The sequence below is a fragment of the Lytechinus variegatus genome, chromosome 3, assembly GCF_018143015.1.
Source record: "Lytechinus variegatus isolate NC3 chromosome 3, Lvar_3.0, whole genome shotgun sequence".
NCBI classification, from domain to species: Eukaryota; Metazoa; Echinodermata; class Echinoidea; order Temnopleuroida; family Toxopneustidae; genus Lytechinus; species Lytechinus variegatus.
Genome location: NC_054742.1, coordinates 3,945,883 through 3,964,342, shown reverse-complemented (window position 1 = coordinate 3,964,342; position 18,460 = coordinate 3,945,883). Strand labels below are relative to the sequence as shown.

The 18,460-nt window shown below is 36.6% G+C and overlaps 1 protein-coding gene across 6 annotated transcripts; it reads left to right on the top strand.

Annotated features, from left to right (window-relative positions):
• The first annotated feature begins 1,251 nt into the window (after nucleotides 1-1,251).
• On the top strand, nucleotides 1,252-16,700 carry LOC121410018 (UDP-glucuronosyltransferase 2C1-like). 6 transcript variants are annotated; one of them, XR_005969261.1, is made up of 5 exons: nucleotides 7,891-9,060; nucleotides 11,693-11,921; nucleotides 13,459-13,678; nucleotides 15,294-16,112; nucleotides 16,147-16,700. XR_005969261.1 is itself a non-coding variant. In XM_041601834.1 (4 exons), exons 1-4 carry the CDS (start codon nucleotides 1,344-1,346, stop codon nucleotides 15,583-15,585), a joined length of 1,626 nt encoding a protein of 541 aa, XP_041457768.1. In that variant the 5' UTR covers nucleotides 1,252-1,343; the 3' UTR covers nucleotides 15,586-16,700. The 6 variants fall into 6 exon arrangements, 4 of the variants coding, with proteins under 4 accessions (XP_041457768.1, XP_041457770.1, XP_041457766.1 ...); XR_005969262.1 differs by having other exon boundaries at nucleotides 15,294-16,146; nucleotides 16,181-16,700; XM_041601834.1 differs by lacking the exon at nucleotides 7,891-9,060 and adding an exon at nucleotides 1,252-2,228 and having other exon boundaries at nucleotides 15,294-16,700.
• The last annotated feature ends 1,760 nt before the right edge of the window (nucleotides 16,701-18,460 follow it).

The following is an 18,460-nucleotide window of genomic DNA, read 5'->3' as shown; positions in this document are numbered from 1 at the left end:
AAGCGCGTCGTCATAAGTATATATTAGATGGGCTGATGATGTTATCTCCACTTTTCTTTTTCTGTTAGTACATGACATCATAATTATTTCATTTTTTTCATATTTTTCAAGTGTGAATAACATGTCTCTCTTATGATAAAATAAGTTGCAGCAATGAATATCTAATGCATTAGTTCAGTTGTCAATCCAACATTTTTAGTTCTTGGGAGAAAACTTTTGAATAAACATCATTTCATAATGATGAAGAAACGACATCATCCACTTGCTCCTTGAATATTTATGACTACATGCATAATAATGATAATAATAACATAAGTATATTTACCCAGGGTAGCCACTTCAGTTCTGAAAACTGTCTCCAGTTGCTGGGATCCACCGAAATAATGCAAACCTTTAAAATGTCATAACTTTGTTACTTTTTGACCGATTTTGATCAAATTTTCCGTATTTTTTTGTCTGATTCTCCTTTATCTGTTTAAACTATATTATTTTCAGCCTATAGAGTACCCCTTTACAGGATACCTTGTAGAAGCAAAAGTGATTCTAAGGGACTGTTTAGAACCCTTTCCTGCTTCTATGAAACAGAGAAAATTTCTGATTTTTTTAAGAGTGTATACAGTTCAACTTCAACTCTGCATTGACAGCAATATGATATAGAAAAGAAACTCTTCAAAATCAACCATTTAGGACTACTGTTCTAATGAAGTAGTTAAATCATAAATATGTATTTTTCATCATAGTAAGATGGTAATTTTATATTCGAATTCTTTCAAAACAACAAATACATTCAAGTACACTACGTTTGTTACATCGTGAGACAATAAAATTTCTTCTACTCAATCCTTCCCCACGATGAACCTCTTCCACATCAAGTACATTCAAATTGATATTCAGTTCAGTATATTAACCACTTTCGCAAAACAATACAAAACATGGTCTAAACACAGTGGCACAGTAATGGTTAAAATAATTTAAAATATAATACAATGAGATAAATACTGTATGCTTATAAGTTTAATGACCTAAAAACAAAGATTGTACAAATAAGCCTTCCAGATACTCGACTTAATAGTTTATTGAAGAGTTATACTGACAGTATAATACTGTCTTAATCAGTCTGAATCGACAGTCACCCGGTACTAGTTTAGTGCATCACAAGAATATCATATTATTGTACACTATACTTATATTATAAACCCTCTTTGAATGTGCATGACAGTCTCTCTAAAGATGTGAACAATGTTCAAAGGACGTTCTTTGTTAGCATTCATTGTTGGTAGAGACATTTCAGATAACTCTATTTGATACTCTTACGTAAGACCAAGGCAAAATACCTTGCTAGTATGGCGTCTCTTTTTAAGTTGTTTCTTCTGATTACTGGAAGCTTTGCATGTTTTTACAATTCTGTTAACGTGTATGCTGCTAATGTTTTTGTTTCTGCGCTCTATGGCGAGGGAAGTCATTTCTTGGCCGCGTCAGCCATTGGTCGAAGCTTGGTAGCAAGAGGTCATAATGTAACGTTTTTGATCAGCAGTGCTTACTTCGAACATCGTATTAAAAACCCTAAGTTTTCAGTCTTCTCTTACGAGATTTTTAAGCATCCTGTTCCTGACGATGAAGTGCGTGAGATGTTTCATACCATGAACACTTTAGCGTTCATCCCGAAAGATAAACAATTTACTGAAATGATGAAGTTGTTAACAGGGCGAATGGTTGATGACTGTGAATACATTATATCCGATAAAGACTTTGTGTCAAGATTAAAAGTAATGGACGTGATGGTGCTAGATATATCTTGGCCATGTGTTCTCATGATTAGAGAAGCTTTAAGGAAAGGTGATAACTCTTCAAGATATATTTCGATGGTAACCATATCCCATACTCCATCATGGAGTGGTTTTCTTCGTTCTTCAGGTTCATCATTTACCTATTCTTACCAACCAGAGTTTACGTCAGGACTACCTACAAGGATGAATTTCATTCAAAGAATTCAGAATGTCCTCATGTCTGTAGTGATTAATTTCTTAGCAGAGCTTGCCTTCTCGCCTCCTTATTCCAAAATAGGTAAAAGACTTGGACTTCCTCCGATTCATTTTGCTCAGAGCTATTCCGATTTTGATCTTCACCTGACAAATCTAAATTTTGCATCTGACTTCATTTCACCCTTGGCCCCCAATGTAATTCCCGTTGGCGGTCTCACAGCCAATCTCGCTTCTCCTCTTCAAAAGGTTTGTAAAGCAATTGATTGAATTAAATGTAAATACAAACAGAAGTATCACATTGATAAATAGTGTTTTTTTTCTCATACTGAACCATTCTAATTTACTCCGTCATACGGTACAGATATATGCAGAACTACTCAACTGAAATTAATTAAACCCAACCTTTTTTATAATCATGTTCTAATATACTGAATTGGTTAGTAATGTGTATATGCCGGGTGAGTAATTAAGAACTTAACACCTTGCAAATCCCCAATTTAAGGGAAATATGTGTCATGAACACATAATCATTGTAATGAACTGAAAGAATATATTCTCCCAAATAATTTGATACCATATTTATGCGATATGTGTTCACGCTTTTGATGATCAGGAGGTATTCTTTGCAGTGACGTAAATTTTGATTTGCGCCAAAGTAATGCATGACTGCAATGAGTGAAGCACAGATGCCAATAATGTCATAATTCTACATGAGTTAGTGAACATCTTTGCAAATACATTTTGAATGAAATTAGCTTGATAATTGATACTGAAAAGAGTTAATGAAACAATTATAATGTAAATCACTGAAAAGTGTTTTGAAATGCATTTTAATGCAACCCTTGTAGGATAATGATATCATTGAAATCTTGATTCATTCATGGGGGGATGCATTCGAAATTCCGACGCTTCGCTATTCCGTAGGTTATAATATTCCGAAAATCGTCTTTCTTGAGGTGTGAACTTTGGATAATGTGGCGAATGAGCAAAGCGAGCGAGCAAATTTTCAGAAGGTGGAAGAAAGAATGTTGCCCAAAATCTCTTTCAAGTGGTAATGATCACGTCACGGGCAATAATGTACAGGGGTATTATCGTGGATAATAATACCATCTTTAACTCGAATGACTATCTCAATGATGGTTATATTGCAATGGATTTGTTGTGACGTAAACTACTGGATTACAGTTAGTTAGTATCCAAGTGCGAGCGAGCGAGCAAACTTTCCATAGTTAGAAGGAACAGAATGATTATCAAATCGTCTTTCAAGGGATTGAAATTATGGGAAAAATTGTGACGGTGAGCATAGTTAGCGAGGACTGGGGGATGATGGCTCCCCTCGACGCTTCGCGCGATATTTCAGAAATGAAAAAAGATAACGCCGTAAAAAAATTCTTTGAAGTCTCGCGCAACGTTTGAGACCATATTTACGAGATACGGGTATAGCATCGCGATGCCACGTAAATTTTTACGAATCAATGTCATGCCGAAAATGGCTCATTTTTATACTTTGTGTACAAAGTCTATGCATGGGAGATGAAATTCACAAAAGGGTGATTATTTTCCATTCTAATTGGTCTGCTTAATCAATTTAGGGTTTAATTTAGTTGGTAAATGATCTGTAATAATTTCCAGTGAAAAAAACAATGAAAAACAAAAAATAAAAAACAGAGAAATACAGAAGAAATTAAAAAAATACATTAGGAAAAATTTCACTTATGCAATTTTTCTTTGTGGAAACCTTAAAGATGAAATCTGAAAAAAAGGAAAATTGAAGTGAAATTGTGTGTTAAATATGCAAATAATATTTTTCACGAATAAATTTCTATATTTTATTCATAATAAATAAAACTAATCGTTTCAGATTTTCTTGGTTACTGGCTTGTAGTTTACGTTGAAAAGAATTTGCGTGCCAAATTTCGGCGCGATCGCGCGAACGGTGGCCAAGATCAGAAGAAGGGGGGGGGGGCAAAACCGTCCGCCAAAAATTTTGACAAGCCCCCCCCCCCAAAAAAAAGGCCTTCAATCACAAAAAAAGGATTTCGTACCAGAAAAAAATTGACAAGCAAAAAAAAAGGGGGGTACAATAAAGGTCTTCAAGCTCGTCAGGGGGGGGGGTACAATAAAGGTCTTCAAGCTCGTCAGGAGGGGCAAAAAAGGTCTTTCAAGCTCGTCAGGGGATACAGGGATTTCATGGGTTGTGGCTCGTCGGGGGGGAGACTGCCCCCTGCCCTCCCCCGTAGGTAGGCTACTGGGGGTTGTGGCTCGTCGGGGGGAGACTGCCCCCTGCCCTCTCCCGTAGGTACGCTACTGGGGGGGGGGGCATCATGCCTGGGATCATAACCCCCGTCCTCAATACATCTCAAATAGTCCAGTCCTTTTAGGTTAAAACGAAATAATATGCATTAAATACAGAGGATCAGGGTATATTATCAAAAACGTAAACGTCAGAAGGATATGAGCAAGAAATATACAAAAAGATGAGAGCACCAAACGCTTGCTGATTTTATTAGAATTACATCTGAACACATGAAACAATTTTTGTAGTCATTGCAATCATGATTATCATACGCACCTCACTAATCAAATATTGCGAGCGCGAACCGCGAGCTGAAAATTTAGATAATTCAGACCTGAAGTGGGGCATTCTAAGGTTTCTTTCTAGGAATAAACTATGACCATACGTATTTCATTAACCAAATGATGCGCGAGCTGAACAAATTTGATATTCAGATCAGAAGAGGGACATTTTAAGGACAGATTTTAGGAATTCATGAAGAGCAGACATATCTCACCAATCCACTAACGCGAACGTAATAACGGACAGGAAATGTTTCATATATACGAGACCTTAACATATATGGGGCAATCACTTTTTGAGTCATGAAAAAAGAAGCATATGTCACTACATAAACAATAACTCAAGTGCTAGGAAATATATTTGGTTTATATTGACTTGAAAATGGGATGTTTTAGTACAACAGGATTATATATCTCGTTAAACAGACAACGCGAGCATCAGGAACAATGTAGACGTAGGCCCTTAGCAAATGATGTTTCATAAATTTATGATAAAAATGTTTCTTATAATGTAACATAACATAATTATAATATAACATTTTTATAAATAATACTTCTTCTTTCCCACTACTTTTCTCTTCCTTCCTCCCTCTTTTCTCCTTTTCCCCATTTTCTTTTGGGGGGGGGTCAGCCGATGGGGGGGGGGGCACGTGCCCCAATCCCCCCCCGTAGTTACGCCACTGTATGTCCATACGGCAAATACCCCTCCAATATTATGATGGTTTTTTTATTAGAAATTACATTCAAATTTTTTGACATTCCATCTTAATCCCTTCCCAAAGACCCCAACAATGATGAATTGGGGGAAACGGGGGTTTCTCTTTCTCTTCAATGTTATACTAAGGACAAAAGTATTTCTTTTGGAAATGGTGAACTGGCTCTTTATTTGCATTTTATGATTCAATAATATTGTTAAACGGTATTTTAGGAAGAATTTTCACCAATGAAACAATAATTATCTCTTTTGACATTTTTTTCTTCATTTCTTTCGTAAAACGTAAAAGGTGTTTGTACAGGCCACCCCCCCCCCTCGAAAATTGGGGGGATATATCCCCCATCCCCCCGGGATTTACGCTAGTGGACTAATCCGAACCCCGGACGAAACAGCATTGACTTTTCATTGGTTTACTAGGTGACCGGTGATATCGTGACTCATGTATATTCATTAGGAAGACGTTCCTCACGAATATGTTATTCAACTCAGATGTCAAACATGTCAAAAGGCCCTGGCTCGCGCCAGACCTAATTCGCTTCGAATTAGGAAATCCCTTGCTTCGCTCGGGAAGCAGCGGCGAGGGCCTCGACAAGAGGCTACGAGTGCGGTAACTAAATGATAAAAGAACATCTGCTTCTTCTTTATTAACATTGGGAAATATGTAATTGTGATTAATTAGTTTATAGAAAAAAAGTAAAGGCACTTTACAGGTGCGAAAAAGAAATGTCGCCTGCCTTCTTTCATTCCCAGACCATTAATAACAGGATCCTAGTCTGAACAAACCAATCCAATGTGTATTGTTCCCGTTTTAAATACATAAAAACCGAAAGGTCGTCCCCTATTTGAATTATTTATAGGAGAACATTACGTGATAATCGTTTGATTGAATTACGTAACACTAAAACCAAAGAGCTATCTGAGAACAGAATTTGATGATGGTCCTCGTTTTGCTGTTTAACAAACATGGCGTCTTTTAAGCTCCTCGTCGCACTCCTTGGATGTTGTTTAACGTTTTGCTTACAAATGTACCAGGTCAAAGCTTCAAACATCCTTGTATCTGCTCTTTATGGCGAGGGTAGTCATTTCATGGCAGCATCCGCAATTGGTCAAAGTTTAGTTCAACATGGTCATAACGTAACTTTCTTGATAAGTAGCGCTTACTATGAACAACGAGCAAATGAACCTAAGTTCTCTAACTTTTCGTACGAAGTTTTCAAGCATTCTGTACCAGATGATGAAGTGCGAGCGATGTTCCAAGCATTGAATAAACTTGCTTTTGTCAACCAGGATCAGCAATTTGCACAGATTTTGAATTTGCTTTCAAAACGCTTGCCTGAGGATTGCAATTTCTTGCTCTCTGATAAGAATTTGCCTTCTAGACTAAAAGGGATCGACGCAATATTAATGGATGTTTCTTGGCCCTGTGGACTATTGATCAGAGAGATTTTAAGGAAAAATGAAATGAATGTGGTCATGATTGCCATCACCCCGACACCTCCTTGGAGTGGATTTCTATCTGCGTCAGGTTCATTCTTCAGCTATGCGTATCAACCAGAAATAACAACAGGTCTTTCAAACAAAATGACTTTTGTTCAAAGACTGAAGAATACATTTCAAGGGACCTTTTTAAATACTCTTGCATGGTTCGTTTTCTATCCTCCATATTCTGAAATTTGCAGAACACTCGGACTACCTAATGTCCACCCTATTCAGAGCTACTTAGATTTTGATCTTTATTTAACAAACATTGATTTTGCGTCAGAATTCATCTATCCCATGTCTCCCAATGTCATTCCTGTTGGTGGTCTTACAGCGTCAGCTCCGGATCATCTTATAAAGGTACACCCACTTGGTTGGATTTTTTTCTTCTTTTACATTTCTCAAGCCTAGATTTCCTTCCATTACTATATTATGAAATAGATATAGGACTCGGCTTCTCATTATAGGTTTTTAGTTATTTGCGAATTAGACAGACATTTTTATTGATATAAATGTTGCATCAGATTTTATCTGTCTTTTGGGCACGAGGTCATTTGTGCTATTAGAATGGCGAGAGCAACTCAACAAGATGGTAATGATACGATTATTCATTCAGAAATGATTCAAATTTAAATCAAAATTTTATTTACCACTCATCATAAAAACATATTACAATGTGAAATAAAATTAATATAAGAATAACAAAACACATGGTATAAACGTAATGGGAGTGTAAGGGGTAAGCAGAAAGGAGATTTCTTTTGATCGCTACCCCCCCCAAAAAAAATTACAAGTTAACTGCTCAAAAATCCTCTTTTCTCCAAAATATTTATATATTGACCTCCAGTGGCGTAGCATTGAAACCTAAACATGAGGGGCAGAAATTTCTGACACAAAAGTCCCAAAGTCACGGCTATTTTCGGAAGCACTTTTCCTTTCAAATTTGTCTGACAACTGAGAGAACTGTCATAAAAATCCTATCATTTTGTCGGGGGTGTACTCTGTCCCATCCCTCCATCTTCTCAGGTCCGCTAGTGCTCAGTTAAAAAAATACAGACGAAGTATATTTCGTTTATTTTCCACAAGTTGAGGCCTTAGTTCCTCGAAGGGATTGATTGGCTATCTCCATTCGTCATTCGATTGTCCTCATATTTTCAAGCATGTATTCTTTCTTAGCATGATCAACAGTTAGGAGAGCAGTACAAGGTTCACAGCTTGGTTTCAAGGGATGGTGAAACACATGTCATGATATTCACCTTTGCCCATCTGATATATTGCAATATCCCGATTAAACAAATGCACGTCTAACATGTTTGATACACAGTATGATAGTACAGCTGGACTATGCGGTGGTATGAATGGGCTGGTGGCTAGATCAGAGGAAGTCGGACATAATAATTTAACCGGGTCATCATGAAAATAGACATGTATTCTAAACTAATAACTGTCTGTGCTGTATTCACTTTCAGTTCAACACTTCATTATGAAGGGGTCAGCGGAGCTAAGATTCTTATATCTGCGATATACGGCGAGGGGAGTCATTTCTTGGCTGCGTCAGCCATAGGGGAAAGCCTTTTGAAGAGAGGCCATGAGGTCACATTTCTCATCAGCAACGCATATGATCATCGCGCTAAAGATCCCAAGTATGACAAGTTTTCATTTGAAATTTTCAATCATTCAGTACCAGCTGAGAGAGTGCAAAGGATTATGAACGCTGCCAATCATGTAGCATTTCAAGAGAGCAATGACCAGTTTAGTAACTTGACGAAATCGATTATGGAGCTGACTGGCCAGAGCTGTAAGAATGTCATCACAGACCGAGCACTTATGCGTAGGTTAAAAGCAATGGATGCCATCATGATGGACATATCATGGCCATGTGGTATTTACATCAAAGCTGCTCTTCAAAAAGACAGAGAAATCCCCAAAGATCTGAAGATGATCGCAAACTCTCCTACGACTCTCTGGAGTGGTTTCGTGTCGGCCTCAGGTTCTCCATTTAACTTCGCCTATATGCCTGAAACAATGACTGGTTTTACGAATCGTATGAACTTCTTACAGAGACTAAAAAACATCGTTCAGTCTATCTTGATACAGGCCAGTATTGATTCATCAATGTTATATTCGTTTCGAAAAATGGAAAGAGAAGTCGGTCTGCAGAATATTGTTGATCCATTTTATGGCTATACAGATTTTGATCTGTACCTGAGTAACATTCATTTCTCCTCTGACTTTCCTGTACCAATGGTGCCGAATCTTATATCAGTTGGAGGACTAACAGCTAAACCTGCTGGTAGATTGCAGAATGTAAGTACTCGTGATGAGAAAGTCAGTGTAAACCTTTATAGGCCCATCGAGTTTGCAATAAAGCACATTTATGATATCATCGTGACGTTGCTAACTCCATCAGATGGTCATTGAAAGATTGTCTGAATTCAACTTATCGTTTTGGAAATAATTATCGTTTTTCGACCCCATTAGTTTCCTTATATATACGGATTAGTCTATTATTATGCCCGGTATTATTGCGTTGTTGCAAAAGTAAACATACTCCATCCTGAACGTTAATACATAACCAGCTCATTATGATATTCAATATCAGGCATATTGGGACCCACTTATAAAGGCAGTCGTTAAAAACAAAGTCCGTCTAGTCACCTTGTCTTAAACAAGCAGACCCGGGAAGGTGTAATATTATATCTCATATTTGACTGAAACTGATTGTGTTTTGTAGATATTGTAGTCTGGAGCGAGACACATGTAAGCGAAGTCAGGTTCAAAGATCGCAGGTTCTTTTCGCCCATGATATTCATAGTACGTTTTGTGCACATTCTAGGATACAAATTGCTTATATTTGGGGTGTAAGATCATTTCAATGCAACATGGCGTACCTTCCTAGGAATGTTTTTTACTTCAGTTATATGCTTTTTATTGTATTGTCTATGCCGAGATATACCTTTATGTATAAAATCTTGATTTCTGCTATATACGGTGAAGGAAGTCATTTTCTTGCGGCAGCATCTATTGGAGAAGGTCTTGCTCGGAAGGGCCATGACGTTACAATGTTAATTAGCAATGCCTTTGAACATCGTGCAGAAGAACCAATATATGCCAATCTCTCTTTTGAAGTATTCAAGCATCCAATACCCCCGGAAGAAGTCCGCGAATCGTTGAACTTTGCAAGCACCTTGGTGTTTAGAGACGACAATATAGAGTTCTTCAGTTTCATGAGGAATATGTCTAAGAGGACAGTAGATGACTGTGAAGCAGTTGTTACAGATACAGAGCTAATGAATCGACTTGAGAAAAATGATGCCATCATTGTAGATATTACCTGGCCATGTGCCCGCTACATCAAAGCTGTTCTTGAAGAGAATATGAAATCATCAAGACACCGAACAATGATTAGTCTTTCAGCGACAAACCCATGGAGTGGATATCTTATGCTGGGTGGTTCTCCTGTTAATTATGCATATTTCCCAGAAATTACGACTGGTTTCACCAACCAAATGACATTCAGGCAAAGGCTTCTAAATATCATTCAGACATATTTGATCTCTATAGTCGGTGAACAGTTAACACCACCATTTTATCGGGATATGTGTAAAAGGCTTGGGTTAAGCCCTTATATCCATCCCATGTTTGATATGCAACACTTTGATCTTCACTTACTAAATATTAATTTTGCTTCTGATTTTGTGACTCCTCTGTCACCGAGCGTAATTCCTGTAGGTGGTTTGACCGTAAAGTTTGTCGAAAAACTGGATCAGGTAGGTTGGTATATGCTTAACACATTTGATGATTTGTTCGTCACAAGACGTATACTTTTTCATGCAATTATGATATGTTTCATGGAATTTCATTCAGAAGGGTTTGTTTCCTATATCACGGTGTGTGGGTGTGTGTGTGTTTTCGTGGCTGTGTGAGATACGCACAGATGCACACCATGTTTAGATCCCCCACTTACCGGGACATCCCCCGGAGATCTGCCGGTGGCTATGTGATTGTTCCAGTCATTTAGTTTTTTCCGGTAACATCTTTGCGATTGAGCCAGCCACTTAAACGTGCCCGTGAAGGACGTGTCTAATAAACTGGAGAAGTTTGTTTGGTCCCATCTCATTTCCATTTGTCTTTCTTTTACCATCTTGTGACTTTGGATCCAGAACCCAATTGATGTGAGGGACTTTAGCCTATCTCTTAATACCTGACACATACTTCTCAAAGATTATTGAAGCTATAGCTTACGTAAATATACTGTGCATTTTGACTGAGTGAAATTTGTGCAGTGCGCTTGTAAAAGTTTGATCTGTTTTTGTTGGAACCCAGTTTATTTTCTATTGTTCTGAATTAGAAAAAGGTGTTCAGTATTCGTGCTACACCGCCCCATGTCAAGAATTTTGTTGAGATTGTACCCTCTAACAGTGGCATATTGAGTGAAAATTAGGAGAGCACAACATGAGATTGAGTAAATTTCTTGATAGTCGCGCACGAGAGAAGCAAGTGAGCAAATAGAAACTCTAAATAAGTGACATATTTTTAATAATATCAATTTAATCATTTTGTACTTTGCTCCTTTTCCCACTTATTTCCTTTCTTTTAATTCCATTTTTCCATTTCATGATGGTGTACATTTGAAGAAGGGGGTCCAGTGATGTGTGTTAGAATGAACAATGCGGTACACTGCAAAGGACTCTCTTGATTTTTCTCTTGCTATCTAGAGAAAAGGAATTATCATTGAACTCATAACTTTGGTCCAAAACTGTTTGAAAAAATTACTGACCGAGAAGGACTTTCTATCTTGTCAGACAAGTTTTCCATTTTCGTATCTATTCTCATACTTGATAGTTTTAATGTGTTTTTGTGAAGTATTCAAATACAATAGGTCAAATAATGGAGAAAAATAAACTTAATTATTTTTTTGTCCAATTTCTATTACAAGGAACTTGAAGAATTCGTTCAGAGCTCTGGAGACCATGGCGTCATTGTCTTCACCCTTGGTACCTATCTGGCATCTATTACAACGATCAGACCCGAAATAGTAACGATGTTTGCCGAAGCTTTCCGAAGATTGCCACAAAAGGTCATCTGGCAGTTAAAGGAACTCCCCGATTGGGAGTTACCATCCAATGTGAAAGCTATGCCATGGTTACCTCAAAACGACCTCCTTGGTAAGGCATAGGGGAATACCCGGTTGATACTTGATACTTTCTCTCTCTCTCTCTCTCTGATTTACGATTAATTTACATGATTGTATGCCTATAATATTAACACATACATGGTATGGGATTGAATTGTTTCTGGTAATAAGGAGATTTAAGGAGATTGTATACAAAAGAGAACTCTGGTGAATTGTGTGTGTGTGTGGGTGTGTGTGTTTATACGTCTCACTGGTACATCAATAATCTCACCGCTGTTCCCGGGGGGGGGGGGCCACTTCCATTCACGAGTGGATACCATGCGCGACCATGGGGTCTCGAAAAGCACCCTAAACACGTAATTTCCATATTCTGAAAATGCACCCCTTAACAAGTATTGGCGTGTGAAACCCTACCCTTAACAAGTATTGGAAACAAAACGATACTCATGGCAAATATTCCCTGAAATGAACCCCTAAACAAGTACAGGAATGTTTTATTGTTACGGGTCCTTTGGTCGTCGGCTTTACCTTATTTGGTTTAGTACGACCCTAGCTTCTACACCTCGCGCAAATTGGACTCTAAACACGAAGTGTTGGGGCAAAAAGGACATCCTTTATAAAAAAAAAAAATAATTTTGTTTTATCATCCCCGCAAATTCGACCCTAAACACGTAATTTTTCTAGCGAAATAGATACCCTTTTTTAATTATTTTTGTGTTTTTGACACCCTTATCACGTTACGTACGTAACGTGCCCTATCGTGAAAAAGACATCCTTTTTACGTGTTTTTTTTGGTAGCGCATGGTATCCACTCGTCAATGTAAGTGGCCCCCCCCCCGGGCCGCTGTTAAAAATACGGGAATATTGTGTGAGAGATGTGAGAGAGAGAAGAGGGGGGGGGGTATAATGAAACGCGTTTGTATACAGGGTTATATCTAAAGGAAGGAAACACATCTTCAATGTCTTTTTCTGAGAAAAGTGTAAAATTTGTGAAAAGATGATATCTCCAAGTATATCTTATTAACATTGAGATAGTTCGTTGATCATGCTTCTAGAACAACATGAACACCATTGCTTTAAAAATGTTGTGCAAAAGTGCATTTGGTTCACAGTTAAAAAAAAAATAGGTACCTTCATTGATAACTTTGTCAGCTTAAAAGAAATATCTAACCTAATCATTTCCTTTTTCTTGTTTCATTTTTGTTTTTGTTTATTTAAAGAATGAAACTAAAGATCATACACACAAAAAGGAGAAGAAGAAGAAGAAGAAGAGAAGAAAGATAGTTTTCATATTTTGTCATAATAATCTTTTTGATGAAAAGGCGTCAATGATATTTTTTTTTAACGCTGTTAAACGCAATACACAAAAACACTATTTTAGAAAAACCGGAAAATAATAATTCGAATTAAATGCCGATACATCTTAGCTTCTCAAATAGGGCCAATTTATATGACTCTTTTCAATCAAAGTCATGTAATGTTTTAGACACGCCAGTCCGAAATGGATTGGGCGCGAATTAATTACTCGTGTGTACCCTATAATGATTGTAATTCATTTCCATTTTTAGGTCATCCAAAGACACGAGTATTCATGTACCAAGGAGGAAATAATGGTTTTCAAGAAGCGTGTTACCACGGAGTACCAATCGTAGTCATTCCTCTTCAAGGAGATCAATATGATGTCGCTGCTAGGATCGAAGCAAGGGGTCTGGGTAAAAAGATTGAAAAACTAGAACTCAACGCAGACATCATCTATGATACACTTACTGAAGTTATCAATAACCCAAGGTATGCTAATATCGGTTCTAATTATGAAAATTGTTTGATTAGCATTTTGTAATGAGTTCAGTTCAGTTCATTTTCATTTTAAAAAAGTCGCCTAACATTTCAAAGATATACGATGTCAGCTGAAATTACTTTTTATTTAGTTTGGATATTTTATAGAACTCTCGATCAGGCCGACGGATTGTTGGCAACAAAATTATTCACCCGTGATTTTTTTTAAACTCGAGTAAGATTTGAACCAGCGTCACACCGTTCGTAGGAGGTTAAAATTCGGCAATTCAGAATATTTCTAGCGACACTTCCGACCGAAGTCCAGTTGAAAGGTTTTCTACCTATGCTGTACCTTCAATTTATGATTAAAACACATTAAAAAACATTGTTCCTCAAGTCGTTTAAAAGTAGCTTTCAATCCAGAAGGGGAGAAGGTCCCCTTTAGAAATACCTAATTGCAATACATAGATATGAAATTTTAGAAGATTCAGTATATAAATGTTCTAACTTCCTGAAAGGGATGGTCCAGGGTGAAAGTATATAGCTTAATAAATAGAGTAAAATTCACCGAGCAAAATGCCGAAAATTTAATCAAAATCGGATTACAAATAACAAAGTTATTGAATTGAAGTTTAGCAATATTTTGTGAGAACAGTCGTCATGAATATTCATTAGGTGGGCTGATGATGTCACATCTCCACTTGTTCTTTTGTATTTTATTACATGAAATTAGGTTTATTCAATTTTTTTCCTCCAAGAACTAGAAAAATTGGATTGACAACTGATTTTTTTTTTGCCTCCAATTAGAGGATTTATTTACACCATCGCAACATAACACATTATAAAAATGAAACATACATGTGATGACATGACATTTAAAGAAATCATATCGATACAAAACAATTACATAGTTGTGCAATCATCCATAATATTGAAGACATCAGTGAAAACAAGAGATTTACTGAGTTTCATACGTATTTGGTAATTTCTCTTGGTAAATAAACATATCCTTTTCTGTACCGAGTTTTCATTTCTACTCTACTTTCTATTTCTCTTAAGAATATAAATTTCAGATTGTCTCTCTTTTCTTTTCCGGATAGGTTTCTTGAAACAATGACTTTGTGAATGCACCAAAGTGCAATGGTCAGAAGTAAAACCAAATTTTCGTCTACTTCATGTTTAAACAGAATTTTGTAATTGATTTCTAAATCTTCATGAAATAATTTTTTAGTCAGTTCTTTCAAATATTCAAAAAATGATTTATTCAAATCACAAGAAATGAAAGCGTGGTGGATTGACAACTGATTTAGTGCATTAGATTATAAGGGAGACATATTATTCACACAAGTATGAAAAAATGAAAAAAAATATGATTTTATGTAATAACTTAAAAAAACGGAAAGTGGAGATGTAACTATTTTGTTAAAAATAAGCAAAACTTTGAAATGTCATAACTTTCTTATTTTACATCCGATTTTGATGAAATCTTCAGCATTGTGCTTGTCTGATTTTTCTCTATTGATTCAAATCAACATTTTTCTGAGGTGGACTTGACCTTTAAAATAGAATTTAGTCGGTACATATATCTTCTGATTTTTTTCTCTCTATTTTATGGTTTTGTTATCAGTTACAACGAGGTTGCAGATAAAGTTTCTGCAATTTACAAGGACCAGCCAATGAGCGCTCCGGATCGAGCTGCCTTTTGGATAGAACATGTCATCAAGTTTGGTGGAGCTTATATGAGATCTCCAGCTAATGATCTTACATTCATTCAATATCATCTTATAGATGTATATGCCTTCCTCACTGCGATAGTCGTTGTATTTCTAGCTGTAGTCTATTATACTCTTAAATTTTGTGTTTCTCTGTGTTGTCGTATGATAGGACGTGGCAGCAGTGGAAAATCAAAGACTGAATAACCATGATAAGTGTAGGTAAATCTGGTAAACATGTGTAATCAAACAATATTGTTGCCTCAACTGGTAGAGCGGCCGCCTCGTAATTGGGGATCGTTGGCCGAGTCGAGCTAGGGGACTTTCAAAATCGGACCTTTACCTGTTCGCAAGGTGCTCGGTATTTTATGATAGAGGAGGGTCTTCTGTGCTGGTATCATTATCATCATTAAGAGTGAAACACTTTTCCATCAACTGTCTTCCAAAAATATTACAAGTTCCTATTTTTTTTAGAACCAAAACTATAAATTCTTTGATTTATTTTGTCCTCTTATGCAAAATATGGATCGGGCAACTTGTGGTCTTACCATTTAAAAGGGAGATTTTCACACAGTGCCGCAGAGAATGGATCTTACAACACATCAGCAAATGCATTCAAAATGCAAGTCAAATCACATTCAGAGTTGACCTAAAATTGCAATTATGTCGTTGGTCTAGAGTCACGATCGAAACTGCCTTTTCAATTCACCTACCCGGCCTCGACAAAGACCGAGGTGTGATTTGATACTGGCCTCGACAAAGACCGAGGTGTGATTTGATACTGGCCTCGACAAAGACCGAGATGTGATTTGATTTACACTGTCAATGCATTTGCTGCGTTAATTCATTCTGCATCGTTGTATAAAACACGGGCGTCAATCCGGGGGGGGATACATCCCCCACACTTTTCGAAGGGGTTGACATGTACAATCACCCCCGACCACTTTTCAAGATAGAAACAAATATCTATATTTTCAATAATCAATTGGTTAATACTACTGTTAATGTTTGGGGGTCCGGATTCATCTTTGAATGCAGTCAAAGTGTAAATTGGCCTACATGCAAAATTTCTCGCGCGGTCGCTCGGCTCCCGCGCTCAATCTATTCTTACAAGAATTTTGCCGTGACAAATCCCTACGTTATTTGCAAGGTTATATCTTCTGCATCATCATGATCATGGAGATTCGTTAAGATATGTCCATTTTATGAATATGTAAATGTTTTGAATATCATAATTTGTATCATAAACGAATAAAAACATACTTTAAGTACACTTTGTAAATATGGGATATCTTTCTGGAAGCGGGTGATTTTGTAAAAAAAAAAAAAAAAAAAATTGGCCTACCGGATTCTTCAAGTTAAGTCTACAATGAGTTAATGATGATATCGATCAAATTAATGCCGTTAATAAAACATTTATCTTTACCATTTTATCCATTTATAGGGGACTTTACATCACATTAATTAACACAACAATGTACTAAATATTTTATAAATATTTTTTTTTACTTATTCATTATTCATTAACTCATTGCAACCATGACAGTTGGATTATTGACGATGCAAAAAAATGCAAAAATTTTGCTTAAAATGCTTAAAATTTGCAATGTTGCATTATCACCCTATATAATCTTAAGAATTATTTGAAATATTTCATTAACAATGTAAAAAAAATCATAAATGAATATTACTCAAAATTTTGAATCTTGTATCATTTCCCAATATAGTTTTAAAGATTATTCGAAATCTTTCCTTTCGTTGTGATATTTTAAAGATTTTAGAAACCTATATTGTGACGTGTAATGGCACGCTGTCTTATTCCCGATAATCATGATCTTATTCTCGTTTTCATTCTCATCTCACCTTTGACCAGTGAGCTTATGAGTTTTCATTGAATGCAACTCGACTATTTAATCCCTATTTGCTCTTTTTATACATTTCTTGTTCATATTCTTCTAAAGTTTACGTTATTGAGAATATACCCTTATCATCCTCTGTATTTAATGCATATTATTTCAACGACCGAAGCAACCTTTTTAAGGCTCGCAAACTATGCTCACCGCCGCAATTTCTTCCATAATTACACTCCCTTGATAGACGATTTGGTAAAACCCCCATTCCACAGAGAACAAGACCACTGAAAGACCTTTGAAAGAATGAATTCTGGTTGATCTTTTAGAGGTCTCTAAATGAACCTATAATGGTCTTTGAGGTCTTACACGAGTCCTGACCAATCTTTCAGTGGTCTTCGTGGTCTCCATGGGCTCCAAAACTTTTTGAAACGGTTGTCTTACAGGAAAATGTTCTTTCAGTGGTCTTTCGATGAACTTTCAAAGGTCTTAATAGTCTTTCAATGATCTTTCGGTAATCTCTCAAACCTTTCCAGATTAACTGTCCGACACTTACATGACACGCATGTGTTGATAGTGTCGTTAATTTTTTTTTATCAATCGGCAGTCTCTCAAGATTTTTGAGGAGATCACTGTAAGACTCTTGAGAGATCATTGAAAGATCATTGAAAGACCAGGCAAAGTCCATGGAAAGAATTCCGAAAGATCACTTGTTACATAAAAGATCTCTGAAAGACCATTGAAAGATCTTTATAGGACTACTCTAAGACCAGTAACTAAGAAATATCCCTCAGCCTTTCAAAGTTCTTTGAGGGGTCTTTCTGAGCCATTGCACAGAGATGACAAATTTCAGTGATCTTGAAGACCGCTGTAAGACCTCGCCATTTTTAAGTCTTCAGTGGTCTTTCAATGGTCTCCGTTCTGTGGAATGGGGCTTAATCATTCTCTACAAGTGGGCGCCTCTTCAATATTGTACGTTTTACACAATATTTCCCAAATGTAAATGGATCATGCAAACAAGAGAGACACAGACTTGTATACTTGTCTCAAATTCGTTTATAATCTGCGATGAACGTGGTTTCAAAGCTTTACTCAACAACCAATGCGACTGTATCGAAATATGCACTGTAAATATCGCATGCGAAAGTATTTTTAGGATAAAACTCTAAACGAACTCTGTTATCAAACGAACGATATATCTTTTCTGAACAGGATTTCAAAACTTAATTCTA